The sequence below is a fragment of the Phaethon lepturus genome, unplaced genomic scaffold (genome assembly GCF_000687285.1).
Source record: "Phaethon lepturus isolate BGI_N335 unplaced genomic scaffold, ASM68728v1 scaffold4599, whole genome shotgun sequence".
Taxonomy (NCBI): domain Eukaryota; kingdom Metazoa; phylum Chordata; class Aves; order Phaethontiformes; family Phaethontidae; genus Phaethon; species Phaethon lepturus.
In genome coordinates, this window is record NW_010561091.1 from 81,600 (window position 1) to 102,522 (window position 20,923).

Below are 20,923 nucleotides of genomic sequence, written 5' to 3' on the forward strand. Positions count from 1 at the left end.
GCTCTTGCTGCATGCCGATCATATTTAAAGGGTGTTTGCACATGCTGTTAATGATCTGCAGGTTTGGGACAAATTCTGACAATATTGAGCTACGTGGCAAGGACTTGTAAAATAGCAAGGGAATGTAAGAATATGGTTGTTCCATAAAATTAAAAGGCTAAAACAAGCAAAACTTTTTGAACAATTTGTAGCTATAGTAGGGCATTAAAAGTGCAGATACAGATGCATCTTTCTTCAACATAAAGTGTCAGATATATACTGTTATACTGTTGTAGCCGTGTAGCACATCAACTCCAAGAATATAGCTTATTCCTGTCCAAAGAAAAAAATAGTTGTGATGTTTTTGAGTGGGTCTATGTTGTAAATTTACAGTTAGCACCAGCTCTGATTAAAATGAGATAATGTACTATAGGTAGACAATATTGTAATTCAGTAGACTCGTGGAATATGCAAACTTACTGTCATGTGACCTCAAAAAAAAATGACAGGCTAGAATACAGTTCCAGTAGCTCTTGTCCACTTTTGTAGGAAAACTGATAAGCCATTGTGGCAATAACAGCTCAACAAAACTGTTTGTTTCAAGCTTTTATTCTATGTTCTGCAAAAACAAACAAACAAAAAAAAAACAAAAACAAAAAAATTGCTGTTAAGTGTGACAGTGACTGACCTTGTGCTGAAATTTCAGCTATTTCGGATGAACATTGTATATTATCTTGTAAATTAATGTTTAAAATAGTTTTGTTATTACAGGAAAGTGTTGATCGACGGGTTGCTTATAGCACTTTAAATTATTCTAGAAACGGAATAAAAGCCAAATGGGTTGGCTTAACTAGATGTAGTTGTATATTATTTCGAAATATTTACATCTTTGGAAAGTTTTAAAAACTTACTTGAAGACAGCCTACTGCTATGGTAATGAGAAAGGGCAGATGTTTCATCTATAATATGCTAATGCTCAATATGAATAGAAATACAGGGCTTTGTTTCCTGTCTCTATGTATAGCGCTCTATCCTCATTAGAACTTAGTACAATGTGTAGACTAAATGTTTACAAAATAAGGAACTGTAAATAAACTGAAATGGCTTTTCTCCCCTTTGGTCTTCCACAGCAGTATTATTGTCTTTGTGGAGTTAAGACTGACTATTACAACAGCAAAAAAATCCTGTAATGGATTTTAAGTACTATAAGGTCACAGTGATGTATAGCAAATAAATCTAAATATATGTAAAAATAAACTTGAGTTGGAGTTTATTTAGAAGTTGGAGTTTCCTTAGAAGCACATATGCAAATTACTGCTGCTCATTTAATAACTTTATTGAGTATATAGGAAGCATTTGATCATACTTTTGGGGATTTTTGTTTTTTGAAAGACCAGTGGGAAGGGGTTAGAGTGAAATATCTGTGAATGGCTGTCTATAGCCATTTTCAAGAGGGGGAGGGAGGCATCTCAGATTATCCTTGATGACAAAACCTATACATTCAAGTTCTTAGTCTATCTCCTAAGATCATATTGCAAAGAAAGCCTATAATAGATTTTACATGATACTCTGAAGAATTGTAGGATAGTTTCAATTAGAAGGGACCTTTAAAGGTCATCTAGTCCAGCCCCCCTGCAGTGAGCAGGGACATCTTCAACTAGACCAGGTTGCTCAGAGCCCCGTCCAACCTGACCTTGAAGGGTTCCAGGGCTGGGGCATCTACCACCTCTCTGGGCAACCTGTGCCAGTGGTTCACCACACTCAGTGTCAAAAATTTCTTCCTTATATCTAGTCTCAATCTACCCTCTTCTGGTTTAAAACCATTACCCCTTGTCCTATTGCAGCAGGCCCTGCTAAAAAGTCTGTCCCCATCTTTCTTAGAAGACCCCTTTAAGTCCTGGAAGCCTGCAAGAAGGTGTCCCTGGAGCCTTCTCTTCTCCAGGCTGAACAACCCCAACTCTCTCAGCCTGTCCCCACAGGAGAGGTGTTCCATCCCTCTGAGCATTTTGGTGGCCTCCTCTGGACCCACTCCAACAGGTCCCTATCTTTTCTGTGCTGAGGGCCCCAGAGCTGGGTGCAGGACTCCAGGTGGGGTCTTGCCAGCATGGAGTAGAGGGGCAGTGACCTGCTGGCCACGCTGCTTTGAATGCAGCCCAGGAGATGGTTGGCCTTCTGTGCTGCGAGCGCATGTTGCTGGCTCATGTCCAGCTTTTCATCCACCAGTACCCCCAAGTCCTTCTCGGCAGGGCTGCTCTCAATCCCTTCATCCCTCAGCCTGTACTGATACTGGAGGTTGCCCTGACCCAGGTGCAGGACCCTGCACTTGTTGTGGTTGAACATAATGAGGTTCACAGGGGCCCAGTCCTTGAGCTTGCCCAAGTGCTTGTGGATGGCATCCTGTCCCTCAGGTGTGTCAATGGCACTCAGCTTGGTGTCATCTGCAAACTCACTGAGGGTGCACTTGATCCCTCTGTGTCATTGATGAAGATACAGTATTGATCCCAGTACAGAACCCTTAGTGACACCACTTGTCACTACTATCCGTAATATAATTAAGTTGTACTATAGTTACATAGTATCTGTATCTGGACACTGAGCTGTTGACCACTACCCTCTGGTTGTGACCATACAACCAATTCTTCATCCACCCAACAGTCCACCCATCAAATCCATATCTCTCCAATTTAGAGAGAAGGACATTGTGTCAAAGGCCTTACAGAAGTCCGGAAAGATGACATCAGTAGCTCTTCCATTGTCTGCTGATGTGGTCACTGCAGAAGGCCACTAGGTTGGTCAGGCAGGATTTGCCTGTGGTGAAGCCATGCTGGCTGTCTCTTGAATCACCCCTCTGTCCTCCATGTGCCTTAGCAGAGCTTCTACAAGGATCTGCTCCATGATCTCCCCAGGCACAGAGGTGAGGCTGACGGGTTGGTAGTTCCCAGGCTTCTCCTTGCTTCCCTTTTTACAAAACAGGTGCAATGTTCCCCTTCTTGCAGTCACCAGGGTCTTCACCTGACCGCCAGGACTTTTCAAATATCGTGGAGAGTTACTTGGCAGCTACATCAGCCAATTCCCTCACGACTCTGGGATGCATCTCATCCAGATGTAGTTATTTTAATAATTAAATAATAGAATGTGCAGGCAGAAGGATGTTGCACACTGGTAATGTGGGCATGGTATAGGTGGGCAACTTTGGAAATAAGGAAACCCTATTTAAGAGTTTCCTATGGCAATTATTATCAGCTTAATTATAATCAAGCAACATTAATAAGTCCAGCTGAGTGAACAGTGTGCACTTACTAATGTAGTATGTACCAACCACACCTAGTGTAGTATGTACAAACCAAAGTGGTCCTGCTGGCTGTCCCACTGCAGATCACCGGTGTCAGGTCTGTTTAAGCTCTGCTTTCTACTGTCCTGCTTATCTGACAAGCTTTGTAACCCTTGTTGAGTTCCTGTTGTAATAGTTGTGCTGCTAGTAGTACACATGTTGTTGAACTACTTTCAGTGTGCCCTGTGGTGGCAGGAGTGACTTTAAGTTGAGACGTTGGTGTAGTGCAATGTATATATAGCAGCTGAAGTAGCTGTGGCAACAGAGCTTGCGAATATTTGTTCTGTCATCAGTGACAACTGAACATCGCCGCAAATGTTATGCTTTCCACTACAGCTAATTTTATTTCAGTAGCCTTCCCTTGTTTTAAAAACAAGCAGTAATATTGAACCCTGACCGTACAGAAACGTTTTAAAGGAGAAATTGCTTCCGTGGAGGAGGGAGCTGATTTCAATGGGTGGGATACACATCCAGTGAACCATCCACCTGCTTCAAGCCACTGCAGCAACTGTTCTAAGACTTAAAAAGATACAAAGGTATGAAAGTCAGATTTATTTCTTCTGGTAGAAATTCCGTGTTGTCACTTAAGCATGAAAGCTACGTTAAGAATATTGAAAATGTACCTCTCGGTTCCTACAGAAGAGACGCACCTTTTCAGTACCCATGGGGCAGCTTTGCTTTCCTAGTGAATGACACAACCCTTGAAGAGCATGAAAGCTATGTTAAGAATATTGAAAATGTACTTCTCAGTTCCTACAGGAGACGCACCTTTTCAGTACCCATGGGGCAGCTTTGCTTTCCTAGTGAATGACACAACCCTTGAAGAGCAGCACAAGCCTCAGACAGAAAAATGAGGGAGATGTTACTTGTCAGAAGGAAATCTGTTTCAAATAAAGCATTCGAGGGGTGAATGCAGTATTTAAGAAAACAATGTGCAACTGTAAGCTACCATGTGAGTAACTAAGAGTTACTCTCTCTTAATCTGAAAGGTGAAGGGTTTTATTTTTGAAGCAAGTCAGAAATAGGAAAGCAGGTCTTAAACAAAGTCTACAAAGACTGCTTTAATCAAGCAGTTTCTGACCTTGATCATCTTAACTACCTAGAATTTCAGTAGGATATTTAAATTCAGCAGAGGTCACACTAGGTTCACAGGAATGTAACAGTTACAAAATAGTAGGAGAGTTAAACCAGATAATTTATGGAACTCTTTTGTTCAGTTGTTTTTTAATTAATTCAGATTTATTTTCTCCACCTACTTCTCATGAATAAACTTGTCACACATCTTTATTTGAAAAAATTTACGCGAAACACTTCCATACATCATAAATTATATCAATACTTAGTATTTCTCTTACACAAAAACTGTAAATACTTTTCACACTTTAGAAGGCTTTGTGTGGTACTGCCTACTCAAATGCTGGAGGACAGTATGAGACAAATCATTAGTCATATCACATGTGTGTTTTTCTTATCCAATTGGAAATAAGTATTTTGAGTGGACAAATTGAAAAAGTTTTTGTTTTTATTGTTGCATAAAGTTTTTAACATTGCATTGGGATGACAGTGGGAGGCTTAAAAAGTTACCTGCTGTGAGCTATAGATTTATGATACATAGTAGTGATTCCATTGACATAGTAGTGATTCCATTGTTACACAGCTGATCTAAAGATTTAAAGGCAAGGAGAGATTTCAAGGGGGCTGGTGAGCTTGAAGGCTCGTCTTTTTCCCTTCAAATGTCAATTGATCTAATGTTACCTTTCTCTAAACCTATAGTCTTGTTTTTATCCTATATGGTAAATATAAATGCACATATATCTGGGTGTTCTAATACGCAAGACCACATCAGTTGAATGAAACGTTGAGATTCAAGACGTAGAGTGCCACTGGTCTGTTCTGTTGCTGAATGCGTTTGAATAAAAGTTACAGAAGTTCAGTTCTCTGTGCTGCGTTCCACAAAAGAGAAAATGGGAAGGTTCCCCATCTCCTCTGTCGCTGAATTACAGTTCAGCTGAGAAGTTTGCCTGGCAGCTCTGTCTGTCCTTGCCTCTCTTGTCCCCAGTGTTAATATATGCGTTGTATGAGACTGTTGAAGTGTAGTCTTGTCCACGGTGACTTCTGGTGGGCGTACGGGAGCCTGCAGACAAGTCAGACGTCAATAATCTGTTGCTCACAAATGATTAAGTGGATGAAACTTTCATGAATCTCAGCATTAACTTCGGTGCAGATAGGCCTAAATTTCAGACATTGAGACTGAGTCAGGAGCAATTGTTGCCTCCAAAGTAAATGCTTAACTCGCCCTAATGAACCTGAAGGAAGATGGCAGCATTTGAGAATTGCCAGCAGTGTTCAGTCCCAGTCGGGTGTCTGCCTCCCCGCATTGTATGGGGCAAGAGCAGTGAAACGCCAGCGCTAAATCTGCGAGTGATCCAGCCAGCCCAGCCTGTTTTGTCAGCAGGCGTGCAACGAGGCAGGGATGGCTCTCGTGAATGAAAATTGTTGGCAACAATTGCTGCTTTCCTTTCGTGTAACGTCCTTCATTAAAAGCAGTACTCGGCAAGTGGGAGAGGCACTCCAGCTTCCATGTTCTGATCAAACAGGTAGGAAGAAGTGGAAAAACTTAATTTACTGCAGTTTCTGCAGGCTAAATTGTTGGCTCAAGACCTAAGCCAGGAAGGTTTTTTGAGTCCTGCTTCAGCAGTACATGCCTAGTTGTACTCCAGATGTTTCCCTGAAGGTGAAGTAGTAGATGGTATGGACTTCATATCAAAGCACAAGCTCTTAATACATGCTGTAAACGTGCGTGATATTGAAATGCACTTCTTGGTGGCAAACTGCAGTTTGGATGTTTCAGTAGAAAAATGTAACATTCCTACAGTCTCAGGACACTGTATGAAAGTAGATGTATGTGGTTGCTCATAAAAATGATGAGGTGCTTTTGGGCTTTAAGTCACACATGGACATAACACTGGAAAAAAAAATCTGTGGTGAACTGTATCTCTGCTGTGTTGTCCTGTGGTAGGATGACAGTTCCTGTGAGCAGAAATATGTAACTCACTTAACACTTACGTGCCTTTAGTATGTATTCTTTGTACAGGTATTTAGTATAAGAACTGTTTCATTTCCATGTACTCTGGAATCTTGTTCTGATGCTTTGGACAGGGAAATCTTCACAGGGAAATATTTAAACTATAAATTAATATTCATTAATTTATGAACAGGAGAATGTACTTATATTGTGAACAAAATTACTGATGTTTTACTTGATGTTTACAGAATATGCTCACATATTTCTTCTCTAGGGTGTGGGAGGAATAACCCAAGAAATAATCAGGTTTTATTTATAGCTTTTATTTATAGTTCATTTATTCCTTCGACAACCAAATTTCCTCAAGACGATTTAGACAGCTGTAAAGGTCATTATATGAAGACGTAAAGAATAAGGTAAGAATATGCAGGTAGATATTCTGATATGTAGGTATTACACTTGGAGGTCAGTTTTGCAGGTCAACTTGAGTAGTCTGAGAGATCTCAAGAAAACATTAAGTTCCACTGAATCCTCTTATAACTAGGGTTTTTTCTTCCTTAGAGTCACAACATATAAACTGTGCCTAAAATAGTAATACTAATAGTAATATAGTAGTATTACTATATTATAGTATAAAACAGAGTAATCAGTTCTTGTATCACTAACTTATAAAATATTTGGTTTATTTTTTCATTGGAGCTTCAAACTGGAGTACCTGTGTTTTATCACAGAGACAAGATGTTCATACACCTTTTCTTCTGTAAGAAGATATTTGTTCTTTCAGTTTGAAAGAATCTTATAGGGGGAAAAAAACATTTCTTTTTCATTATGCAAATTACTTGCCCAGGCATTTTGCTCTGAAACAAATGCTTTTCACGTGAAGCACGTTTTTACCATGAAAGCTATTTTTACAGTAGTAGTTTAGAGAAACAAGTGTTCTGTATAATCCACTAAGCATTATAGACCTTACGGAAGTCTCAGATTTGTGCATAATACAAACAATTTTAAGACCTAGAAGTATTAGTTTAGTTCATTAGTATTTATTGCTCTTCAGCATCACTTGGAGTGAAATATATTATTTCAGTGACAACGGTCCAAATGGCAAATGCTGTAAAATTAGACCAGTGTTTCTGTGTAATCTCAAACACCATTTTCCTTAAAGTTAGTTGATTTTAGTTACGAACACTGTTTCTGTATCTTTTCGTACAGAGATACATTTCAGTGGGAGATGCTGATTGTAGTCACTTTTTTACTATACACAAAAGTACAAATACCTGACTTTTTTATGTTACATGTTATTTTCCCCTGTATTTATAAGAACCATATTTACATAGATAATCAGATGATACATTGCACAACGTTGCATGGAAAGTATTTTCTGGCTATCCAAAACATTTGTGTATTACATTCTATTGGGTGTTTTGTCTCCAACATCCATAACTCTAAATATGAAAATATCTAATAAATTCATTATATAAATACATTAAATATAAAAGCTCATTTATAAAAAGGATTTTATCTTAGTTTGTATGTGATATGTAAGAGAAAGTTGTCAGTTGTTACCACAAGATAATACTGCAGTAGTAGTTGCGTATCCTGTTTGTAAAGTAAACAAAAGTGGTATCCTTGATTCTGTGTTCAACTAAAACTACTTTTACTTGCATTTAAATAATTAGGAAATACGTGCACAAGATCACTTTCACAGATCAAAAACTTGGTGTGAGTTCATACTGTCATTCAACTTCTGATCTGGCATGGTTTGTATTCCCGATATCTCAGTTTCAATAGTTGGAATTCATTTGTAGCTATTTCTATTGCTATGGGGTGTTATATTCAGCTGCTTACCTTCAATATAGATTTTTCTCTTTATTTTTCATGTAGTAATTAACTGAAATGTCCTGCAGGCCTTTCTGGTACAGAGAAAAATCCATTTGGATGCTTACATTACCATGCAGTAGTTACAAAATACATGTTCATGAAAAATCTCAATGTCTTTTCTGTATGAGTGAACGGGGGAAATCTTGTATTCAAAATGTGCAAACGCTAATAACAAGGGAGATGTGGAGAGAGGTTCTCCAAAACAAGTTGCTTTTGCTGTAGCATGCTTATTTTAATAAAGTTATTATAACATTATCATCCCTTCCTTGCCATAACATTTCTCCCTCAAAGTCCACCAGCCCATGTTTCCTGGCTCTCATGAGAATCCCAACAACCTTATCTGAAATACGAACGTATCTCTCAAAGAGTTCCCCAAAAGTGACTTGGATCTTGCCGTCGGGCCGTGGCTTAGCCATTGATTCGATGATGAAGCACATGTCTCTGATCTCCCGATGAATGTGGGCCTCGGCTCTCTTGGCTCTTTCGGCAGTTTTGGTTCCTTCCTTTGGACGGCCATAGCCTTCATCTCCTTTGTGCAGGCGCGTGGACATGGCCAGATTGTGGTCAAATTCCTCGCTGAAGGGATTCAGCTTCTGCGTTATGATGTGCTGGTCGGCCCATTCTTGCCATCTGTCCTTCAGGCTGTTAACGGGGCTGTATTTTCTGTGAGCTTTGGTGCGTGCTTCTTCGTTAAACCTGCTTGCACTGAAAGAAACAAAAAGGGTATTTGAGCTTTGCATTTCATTATTTAATTACACAGTTCTACTACTAATCTCTTCTGCGAACTTGGTTACCATGTTCTTCCAGACGAGATGCTAACCACCAGGTGGCATGAGTTCACTACTTCTAAATTGGTTCTCTGGGGGCTTTTAGTCCCCGTTCCAGTTTGCACTCAAGCGCAAATTTGCAGATCGCAGTTTGATCTCATCTACATTACCATCCTCCAGCCTAGATTTGACCCCATTTGACAAACTTTCACCCAGAATAACTTGATGCTCTAGGGAGGTGGAAGAGTATGTTGCTGATTACCTGCACTTTCTATACCTTTGGTCAGTCACGCAGCTCCCCACTTCTGCCTTGCCTAGCAGAGCCTGAAATCTGCCTGCCCTGATGTTATAGATGACGATAACTGCAAGTGTACGGAGTGGGTCCTCGGCTATTCTTGGCTGAAGAGCAGAGGGTAGTGTCTAGAGAAATCGGCGCCCTGTAGTAGATGTTGATGTTTAAAACAGCAATGAAAAGTTAATAGAGTGCAGTGGCTCTGCCTGCACTTACATATTTGAAGTATGGTTCTGAACAAGTATTGAAGTCCAAAATTCGCATTCCCACAGGCAGGGTACTAGCCTGAAAGAAACTCGGTGCTACTGAGATTTGTGTCAAGGTCAAAGGATGAGAAAAGACCTTCAGAGGTCTTACTGATTAGTGTGTGTGTAGCAACATCATATTGCTGGATGACTCCAGGCAGACAAATTGTTGATACTCTTTCCTCTAGTGGCCAATCTCACATGTGGGGGAGCTACAGATAGTCTGAGCTAGTCTCTCTGCTGTCCACATTCTGTCATTATGTCTGCACAGAGCTCAGCTAGGGAGTATGTTGTGCTATGGCTGTGCCAAAGTAATTTGTTTTCTAATATTTTTATTCCCTAGAAGGCTGCTCTGAAACCTCAGTAATGTCAGCTGAATATTAACGGTAACACCAGAGAAAACACAGTTAGCAGAACAGTACAGAGGACTGCAAACCTGCAGAAAATTTTGTTTCCCTGCTGTTTGGGCATTTCTTTGTTTTCTATAAAGCCTGTTGAAAGAGAGAATAGGATTGACAGAGATGTCCCCAGTTCAGGTCTGTGCACCAGAAGGATGCCAGTACTGGGTAGCACTATAGTGCTAGAGCAAGAAACGTAGACACTTGGTGCCAGGGATAGAAGGAGGACTAGGAGAGCAGGACCACTTTTAGCTGTGGAGTTCCCACTAGCCTGGCTGTAGCTGTATTGAGAAACTGTATTTAAAAAGCTCCAAAATACTCTTCCCCATCAAGATGGTGAAAAGTGTCAGAAGAATCAAGCACATAGTGTTGCCAAGTAAATGCACCTTTCTTCTTGGTGTGACTGCAGAGCATCGTGAGAGTAGGCAGCGTGTACGCACCTGTGATTTTGTGCATGTAAGTGATTAGCAGGTAGGTGTTGGCAGGAAAGCGTTAAAATAATGTCAGCGGGGTAAAGCTAGGCAATTTTGTTTCCCAATGATAAACAAATCTTCCTGTATCGAAGCTGTTGCCATACAGAGAAGGGGAAAGCTGTGGTCCTTTGCCCCTTGCCCTGAATTGTGGCTTCATTGCCCAGAGGAGCTGTGGGCACAGGGTTTGGTTACCCAAAACAATTTGTCTCCTGAAACATGTGATCTCCCAGAAGCCATAGAAACGCTGTGACAGCGCAGTCCTAACTCCAGCTGAAGCTCAGATTGACTGCTTCCCCAGCTCTTCACATGGGAAGGTATCCATGAAGGGGTGGGGGGAAGCCCTAAATGAATCAAAACTACCTAGAAGAAGTGATACCAATAGTCTCTGTGGAGAAAATGAGCGGATCCCGTCATGGAGGGCTTATCCCTCAGCCACATCCAGCTGCTCCCTGAGAAGTCCTGGAGCTTCAGTTCCCCAGGTTGAGTGGAAAGAAGACAGTGAGTGAGACAGCATGACCCTAAAGGCTGTGTTGCATCTTCTTATTTACCAGTGTAGTAAATATTCTCGCCATTTCCTACTGAAATCTTTAATTCTTTTAGCTAGCTGAATACTATTACCACCTTCCTTATCCTAATCCTTCTCAGTGGTTGAGAAAAACACCATCTTATCTATCCTTTTGCTTTTATCATGTACATTAACACAGTAAACTCTATACATGTAGAAGCATTTACACAATGGATTGTGGCTCCGAAGTGAAGGCTGTCAGCAGTAACCCACTGTAAGAAGGGCTTTACCTTTAATCAAATAAATTAACCCGTTAACCAGAATAATCACTCTAAATGCATTCTGAACTTCCAGAAGGACAACATCCATGTTCTGTGTTCCCTGCAATCCTTTCCGTTGGGGAAAAGCATGAATCTCTTTTTAATGTTTTGAGTTTCATATCACTTGCATCTCTTTGCCTCCTAAGCAGGAAGAAAATAGTGTTTCCTAGGCCTGTAGGCATTAACATGGCTTCTTCGAAGGAAGCAACCTTATTCTAGCAAATATTGCAACTGGAAATGATGACGGTGCTGATGAAGGGGAAAAAAGTACTGGTACTGCTGCTTTTTTCTTGGAATGTAGACAGGAAAATGGAAGATTTTCTTTAACAGCCATGTACTTATGGCCTTTTTGAAGAAGATTAAACCACACTGACAGGTTCATAAAAGTAGCGTGGTGAAATAATGTATTCTGAGGCTATAAAATAAATTCTAAAAAATGAGTAGTTAAAAAAATCCGGGCTTGATAACAGCACTGTAAGTGCAGGAAATTACTTTAGTGTCAGATTTCAGTGGAAGAGATCTCTGTAAGTAACACAGGGTGTTATTTCAATCATTTGCACCTCAGTAAATGTGGCTAATAATTTTTTTCCTAGGTACCAGCACTAAAATTAGATATATGGGAAAAATATATGTAAAGTTTAACAGAAAGATCGATATTTTGTTTCTACTATCACGTTTTAAATTGAGCAATTTGTTTTAATTGATTTATTTACAGATGATATCTACTGCAAATGTATCCTCTTTTCCCACTGTATGTGTGAAATCTTTGTTTTGAGGTTCTAACTTCTGTCAAACGCTCTCTGCAAAGCAGAGGCTGCGGACTGTCAAGCTCTGCGTTACTGGAGAGCTTTTATCGGTTTCTTTAGTAACCATTTGCTCCTTGTGGGGGATGGCTGGTCAGCTGTCCAGCAAAGCATCATTCTAATCCCCAGTCTGAATAATTAAAATAGCTATGTGTGTGTTCAGATAGCTGTGCTAAAAGGTACTGTATGGTTGCAATCCATGACTATGTTATTCATATTCTAATGCTGGTCATGGTAAACACTCGTTAGTAGTGAGGTGTGAAAGCGGGGCAGTGGGGATGGTGCAGCCTGCCTGCCTGTCTGCAGAGAGATGACAAAGCCTGTTTTGGCCTTTTCATCAGTGCTGGTCCCAGTTTGTCATTTCCGAAATGGCAGTTAGGACATGGTATGAACATACTGGCCCTGATCCTCCAGTTCCTGCTGCCTTGCTAGTCCTTCACACTAGGAAAGGACGCAAAAAACCCCTCGTCTCAAATTGCCTCGTGCTGCGGGTGTGCGGGCGATGGACACTGAGTAGAAGCAGTGGAGACTCGGGCCCCACCCCGTGATGGCTCCTGGCAGGAACCCGTGCCCGGTGCCAGCCTCTTCCCTCCCTGCGGGCTGGGGCAGAGAAGCTCGGCCGAGCCCTGCCTTGGTCTAAGTTGCTCCTCCGGTTGTCCTCCCTGCCCAGCAAAGTCGCGGGCAGCGCATGTGCTGCTCCTTGGCCACGGCTCGGCGCGCCCCAGGCTCGGAGGCCGCGCGCTCCTTCGTCGCAGTTTCACAGCTAGATGTGAGGTTTTACACCGAAAGGGTTCAGGTCCCACCACGCGTGCCTTTCTGCTGTCTCTGTTCCGGGGAACTACCAAGTTTGTAAGACAGAGGAATGGAGCAAACAACGTGTTGTGTCTGTAATGGCTGCCTACAGTTTCCCCAGTCTTGCAGCATTGGACGTACAGGCCTTCTAATCTTTTACTGACAAAAGAGCGATGAATTAGTTCGGCAGCTACCCATCGGCCAGTCTGGCCACCACACAACTCTTTGTAGCCATCTTCTGGAAAGGTGGTTCTGCTCGAGAACTCTGGCAAAGGAAACCAGAGAATTTCTACCAGCCTCTGCTGTTCCTCTCCTCTCCCGGCTGGAGAGGAGTCCTCTCCAAGGACTGCATGGCTACGGCTGGACTCCAGTTGTTTTCTACCTGGTCTCCGAATTTAATGTGCGCCTGTTGCTGTATTGTAATCTTCAAGCACGAACCTCCTACTGAAGTAAGTATTACTCAAAACTATCATCCTGTGAATGTGATTGATACCTAATTTAAATTTTTAAGTAGAACCTGTAGTAACTACACAGGTAAGTAACAGATTCTGCTTCCTTCTTTCTTCACACCATTTACAGGCATATCGAAGTCTGTATGTCAGAAACTTCTACTTCCACAACATATTCAGTGAATATGTCCCCCCAACACCACCTATGATAGTGTACCCGTAGAGAGACCTTGATTTTGAAGAATCTATTGATGATTCAAATGTTCTTTTTTGTCAAATGATTCATAACATATAACGTGATTCAAAGCAATCCTGCGGCAGGCTGGATGCTTTTTAATGTATGATCGGGGTCCCAGCTCCTGTGAAAGTTTCCATTCTTTGACTTGATGAGTTCTAAATCCATGGAAAACTTCTGAAGAGAAGCAGTGAACCCAGCTTTTGTTAAGATGTACTTAACAAAACTTAACTTCCTGCAATGTCTATTTTGGACATTCTCTGCAAATTACTCCCAAGAATATGTACAATTTATACTACGCAAAATAATGAATAAGTATTTGGAAATATTGTCAGGTTCATCGCTTTGGACTTAACATTTGTTGAAATAAATGAATAGCTGTGGGCTCTTGATAAGGCAAAAGATTTTAATCTGAAATGTGGACTAAAGAAGTAAGTAGTGATTTTGAACTGGCAAATCCAGAAGATTAAATATAATTAACATTTCCCAAATATAATTTCCTGAGTCTGATTATGTATATAGCACACAAAACCTAAGGCTAAAGTCAGATGTTGTTGACTAACTACTTAAACACTGAGAGATATTTGAAAGGTTTTCTGGATTTTTTTTTTTTCTTCAAGAGTAATAGTTTCTCTTTGACCATTTCCTACCAATTTTGTAGGAATTTGCTGTTTCCTCATGGAAACCTGTACCTGTTTCCAGGTCTGTTGACCATTTGTGATACTGTAATAAAGGTGTTTTACTTACAAAGATGGCACAGGTCGTTTAATCCTCGCAGCTGTCACCTCTCGGTCCCTATCTTCTTGCTCGAGTTTGTCCTCTGCTTCCCCATAGCCACTGTCCTCTGCATCCAGGCTGTCGTCATGACACTTAAGCAGCAGTTCTTCCTTAGCCCCCTCTTTGTCCTCTTGTTCCATCTGTTTCCAACCCTTGGTCAGCTCTGATACCACATTTGAACACTTTCTCCTTATGGTTGGAGATAATTTCCCACTAAGAATTTTGTCAATAGCACTTGATTCTTCTTTGAGCTTGGTCATCTCTGAGCTACTATCGTTATTCTCGTATCTTCCACTGAGGAGGCTAACATCACCTCCTCGTTCATAGGCTTTGCTTACAACTGTTTTGGTCACCTCTTTGTTTTTAATGCTGAACTTTTTGAGGGCTTCATCTGATTCCCTTGCATTTTTTTCAGCGTCTCTTATTGTCACTGATTCTTTTGCTGAGGATTTTTCATTGTCTTTGCCTTGTTCCTTCTTGACAGATGGAATTGGCCATTTTTCGAAAGGTCTTTCTTGTACAGGCTGAGTTGATGAGTCTTCTGCAGAGGGGACCCATCCAGAGGGCTCTTGGGCTTGCTTTATGTGGTGGTCAGATGCCCACTGCTGCCAACCTCGTGCCAAGCTGAAGACTAGGCTGGCCATTCGGATCTTGTGGACAGCCCTTTTTGCAGGAGTAGTGCTCTGCTTTTCTTCAGGAGCCATGTTGCTGTCTGCTGCCATGCTGGCTTTTCCTCTTCTTATGTTAAGCACCTTCTGAATGAACTTCCTGAAGTGAATAATGCCCCGCGAAGAGAGCTACAGAGATTTAAATAGAAGCAGGAGCAGTTTGTGCCCATGGAAAATATGTGAAACACTTCTCACAAAGATAGAGTATCCTCCGCTGTTACAGAGGTCTTTTTTTAAAACACAGGGTTGCATTTCATCACAGCAGATGAATGATGCATGATGTAAACACAGTGACACAGACCTGCACTAGAAATAGTGGGAAATCATCAGCTCCTTTTGTCCCCCTTCCCTGGGACTGCTCAATTCTCAATTTGTTGGCAAGGGTCTTGTTCCTCTGGAAGTGCAGAACTTGGGTTAGAGACACTGAACACAGCGTCTGAAACTACTAAATGTGAAGTGCCATCAGTTGATGACAACTTTGGCCAGAGTAGAGACCCTTCTTCATCACAAATAAGTAGTGGCACTTGTCATATAGTGTAAAGCCAGAAGCAGGCTATAAATGAGAAATTTTTAGATGCATTTTCTAAAAAGATGTTAGGTGATTTCTTCTTATTGCTCATATGTCCAAGGAAATCTAGGTTTGTTAATTTTTTAAAAGGTGTTTATGTGCTCTGTTCCCAGTCATTATCTATTAATGTCCATCTATTTAGAATGTGACCTTCGGGGAGGTCTAGGAACACTACCGTGTTTGGTGTCAGCACTAAGAATGAGGGAATCACTATCTCCAGTCTGGAGATTAATAGAGTAAGTCTGACTTGATCGGATGGATGAATGATCTCCTAGCTTTAGGATTTTGAAAAAATAAAGTACAGTGTCTTTAAATCCTTACTGCTTTTTTAAGAAAGTTGTATATAAAACTTAGCGTTTACTTGTATATTATTTACAGCATAATTATGTTTAGTATGTACAATATGGCAAAAATGGAGTTTACGAGGAAACTCTCTGATTTCTTTGTTCCGGAGGACTTCCTGGAGTATGTTCATATTTGAATTTGTAAAATTGTTTAGTGAATTGATACATCAATTGTTACATAATAAACAGGCATTATCTGAGATACAGTCCTGTGGTATCTTATTTCTTAGTATAATGTTTCCTAAATAGGAAAGGAAAATGACATTGCTTTTTCCATCCATCATACCTTGCATCTTACAGGATGACCTGCGGCACTTGCCATGTGGCACTCTGAGGCACACTGAAATTCAATGAATTCTGTTGGCTTTGTTGGCGTTACACCAGAGATAAATACGGACTCTTTGTACTCTGCCTTTTTCTCTTCTCTCTACTAAAGACTGGGCTGTTTGAAGTAGGTTAGATCATATCTAGCTCTTATTTAATAATATAAGATTGTATCATACCTTTGACTTCTAGGCAGAATTCGTCATTAATCTGTGGGGTCATTTCCTCTTCAAAACCGATGACATAACGTAAGGTAGTGTTGCTATTTGATATTTACTCATACTTTTATTTTAGAAAGAAATGTGTCACCTCTCTATACTGTACAATCTCAGCCATTACCAGCTGCGTCATAACTCTGAAATGGCGTTGTGAGGTGTACTGATGCAACTTGATTAAGAAGCGTGTGTTACCAAACATTTCTTTTGGTGGCTTTTTAAGGCTAATCAGGAATGGGAGCTTCTTGTGTTTAAAAAGTACACATGTGCGTGCATACATGCACGCAGGGTGGTGTATGTTCCCTAATATACAAGGAAGACGCAAGTGAAAGAACAGACTAATGCACAAGCAGAGTAGAGTATGACACCAGCTCATATCATCCCATATGATTTCTTGAGTATAAGGGCAGCCAAGTTTTTAGGAATGAGCCAAAAGCTAAATCCAGAGGTAAGGGGTGAGGCAGTAGGAGTGCAGTGAAACTTAAGTGACTGTGGAAGGACAATCATGGAATGTAAGGCCAATAGGGACCCCTGCTCTAAGGTAGGATCAGCTCCACCTGCGTGTGTTCAGGTTCCTGTTTTACCTGTTTTTAAAGACTACCAGCAGTAGATACTCCCCATGCTGCCTAGGTAATCTATTCCAGTGGTTAACTGGCTTAAATGAAGCCTTTTCTGAGATTTAACATCCACCTCTGCCACAGCACTTTAAGCCTCCATCACTGCCAAGAGCAGCCAAACCCCCCCCTTTCCGAGGCAGCCTTTCTCTGCGAACACTGCTGTACTCCTCCTCAGTCTTCTAAACGACCTCACTTCTCAGCTTTTCTTGTGTTTTTGTGATCCCTGCTCATGCTTTTGCCAGCTTTTGGATTCCCTACAGTAGGTCCACATCTTCCTTCAAGTGTGATGCCCAAAACGGGGATGGTATTATGGCTTCAGCTCACCCATAGTGCAGAAAAGGAACAGCTGTCGTCTATGTTGTGCTCCTCATTCATATGGCACTTGTAATCCCCAAAGTTTCCAAAGGCTTTCCTGCTAAATGGCTATCTGTATTCACAAAGCTGACTGTTCCTTCATATGCCACCATCTTTATGATTATTAAATTGTGTTCTGATTTGCTCAGGTAACTTTTTCAATTTGTCATGATCAATTTGATTTTTAATCCCTGTTCCAGTGTTCTTGCAATTCAGCTCGTATTTCCTAAATGTCCTGTCTATTCCACTTTTGGAATCACAAATGAAAATAGCAGGTAAGTATAAAGTAGACCCAGTTAATAAGCATGTTCAGTTTGATAGAGAGATACTGCTATTTATTTTCATGTGGTTTTCCAGTTAAGTTTGTACTATTACAATGAATTCTGCATGTGAGATAAAAATAAAAAAAAAAATTACCAATATCAAGATGTGTAGCATCTGCTGCTCTTTCCCATCTTAGGAGGTTGGACCAGATGACGTACAGTCTTTGCAAGTAGTTGTACTGAAATTCAAGGCACTAAAAAAGAATTACTTTCCTGAGGAATGTTTGGAAATTACAGCACATTTCAAAGAACTTGTTAATAAAGAGACTTTTTTTTTTTTCTAATGGACTTGACCTTGGCGTACTGGTCATAGTCCCACAGACTTAATGCTTACATAGTTTAGATAAATGACAAAGAAAAGTTATAGACTAATGAAAAACACCAAGATTACAGATCTAAGCTACTATTAAATCCATGTTGCATGGCAGTATGTTAAACAAATGTTTAGTTTAAATTGGTCACTATTTTAAGCTGAAGTTATAACATCACAGACTTGTCCAAAGTGCCAGTGAAATGTTAATGTAATTATTCTGAGGATAACTAAATTTATGATGCATAATTTTAGGGTGTACAATGATGTTGCCTTGCAAGTGTTGAATGTTGCCTTATTTTATATGGTGATGCTGCCAGCAAGAAGTTAATCATAAGTATAAATAATGTCTGAGTCATCCAGTCAAATTCATACTTTGAGGGTTGCTTACTTTACATATGTTTTACTGCAGTAAGAGTAGAATGTATTACTTCATGGTTTTTTTTTTTATTTTTATTCTTAGTGGAATAACAGGCCAAGGATACACCTGAATTTCTGTGCCTAATCTCCCTACTGGCACTTCTAAAACCAACAACCAGCCCTTAAGGCACGGGCGGGTGAGCCTGGACCATATTTTCTATGTGTCTTCCATAACTCACAAGGTCACAAGGTATATATTCCAATGCACAGCAAGGCTTGGTGAGGGTGACTGTGTCACGGGCTTTCAGAAGTTCAAAAACTATGCTTGAAGTCAGAGTTGAGGGACAATTTCTTGCAGAAGGTGTATAGGAGGAATAGCAACTGGAGACAGTAAACAGATGAGCTGGCTTGACACATGTTGAAAGTTGTAAACTCCCTTTTCCTTGCCTCTGGCTGCCTACAGTTCTGGGATTTAATCTCTTCGACACCTTGAGACAAGTCTGCACATCTTTCTAGGATCTTGTTGCTGCTTTTGGATTGCTGCATTTCATTTAATACCTCTGATTTTCTGAATCCAAAGTTATGAAGGACTGGCTGAGAGATTGACAATGTCAATGTTAAAAGTTGGGGTATTTTTGTTGTATGGGTTGTTTTTTTTTCCCTGGATGGATTCTTCTGGATATAGTTATATACTATTTAAAAATCCTTTTATTTTTTCTCTCATGCTGTGGAATATTAACCATCTCTGGGAGATCAGTTTGTCATTAATAATTTATTTTTTTTAAGGACGCTTATTTTTAAAAGTAGGACTGGATATTTCATCCATTACTTTACCTTGTCAGACATTCATATAAGTTATTCAAAGTTTCTGATGCCTTAAAACAAGGAATTTCATTTTCAACCAATTGTATGAAGATGCTGTCTTCCTCCTCAGAGTTAGTGGTGAATAGCGAGAACAAGCTGTGTTTCATGGTGAAGTATAACCAGCTGCCGTTATCAATAGGAACCTCAAGACTGAATTTTCTTTTCATCATGACCCCGTTAAAGTATACTGTGTCAGAACATCGTATGTTGCCAGTGATCACAGAAAACCTGGGCAAAGGGTTGGAGTTCTGGATTTGCTTATCTTTAGAGTCCATGTCAAACATATCACTTCTAACAATAGCAATGAGCAACCGTGTCTCATTCAGCACGCAGTTTGCTGTACAAACCTGGTTGTCTGGGTTCTAAGAAATGGACCACTCCTGAGCCTTTGGACTGGGTCCTCTCTAGCCATTAACAGAAAGCAGTCTGCATTTATTGGTGCAGTTCCTTGGTTTGCATCCTATATATAGCCATAGTCTTTTTTTTTCTGAAATTCCATTGTACTGAGTAAACTATCTTTGTGTAATTAGCTGGGAATCTTGAATCTGCATTTGATTATGTGTCATTTCAGGATTCAACCATATGAGAGTTTGGGGCTTATCCATGACCTATAATGACAGCTCTGCTTTGTGAAGAAAATAGCCCGAACAATCTGCCAAGGAGACCTTGCTCAGGAGCGGGGGGAGAGGGAAGACCCGCCACCCAGTAGTAGCAACTACAGCTAATGAAATTGTAGAGCATAGCCCCAGAGTTCCTCTCACTCTAGGTGGGATGGATTTAAATGCAAGCCAGCCAAATAATAGAAACCAGCCCTGCAGAATCTGGACTGGCTGAAGATGAGAATGCAGCATGGTTTTTCATCACAGGCTGGTAGAGGGACCTGGCTGTTAGAGCAGAGAGAAACCCAACTCAGGATGCAGGGATGCCTCCATGTATCTTCCAAATTCCTATACCAGCCCTGCTACCAAAGTGACAAAACTCTTTGCCGTCTTGAATATCCTACTCCTCTAAAGCTGTCCTCGCTTTACAGAAGAAGAAAACTAAGATTAGGATCTAGAGCCTTAAAGCACTTTGGCACTCTTCCTACGTTTGCATACAGTGCCCACTGCTATCCTTGGGAATTAGATGCCTGCAAGGAATATATGCAGTTTAATACAACATATACAGGAAAGCAGAGGTAAGCTCAGATGCTTTTAGTCCCATTATACCTTCAAGCATAAACACATCTTTTATCTGAGTATCTGTAGGGACTGAACAGAAACAAGGAACAAGCAGTAATGAGCAATTTCATTGAAAAGTGTAAGCAAACATTTGCAGGAAATCATTTGCGTTAGGCATTCAGTTCTGTTTGCATTAAGAGGGAATTTGTGAAGATCATGAAAACAAGATAAACTTTAAAAGACACCTACAAATATGTTGCTATTCAAGTTTATATTGATCATATCTTTTTGTCAGTCAATGATTGTCTTTTTTTAATACGAAAATTCTTTAATATTATGAGCAACTTAATGACGCAGTTCCAATTTGCTGACGTATTTTAGTTTACAATTTACCATTAAAGAGTTTTATGGCTTTGAGAATGTGACATTGTTGGCTGCTATTGAAACCTGTCCCTGAGCAGAACATGGGATATGAGGAATTTAAAGCCTTCACATAACTTTGCAATATGAGACGGATGGGAGCAATACCAGAATAGGAGAACCTGAA

General features: G+C 40.5%; 1 protein-coding gene across 1 annotated transcript; it reads right to left on the bottom strand.

Annotated features, from left to right (window-relative positions):
- Positions 1-8,440: 8,440 nt before the first annotated feature.
- On the bottom strand, positions 8,441-14,991 carry ABRA (actin-binding Rho activating protein). Its single transcript, XM_010293870.1, has 2 exons — positions 14,240-14,991; positions 8,441-8,918 (listed from the first exon to the last, which is right to left on the bottom strand). The coding sequence occupies exons 1-2, from the start codon at positions 14,989-14,991 to the stop codon at positions 8,441-8,443; spliced, it is 1,230 nt and encodes a 409-aa protein (XP_010292172.1).
- Positions 14,992-20,923: the final 5,932 nt, after the last annotated feature.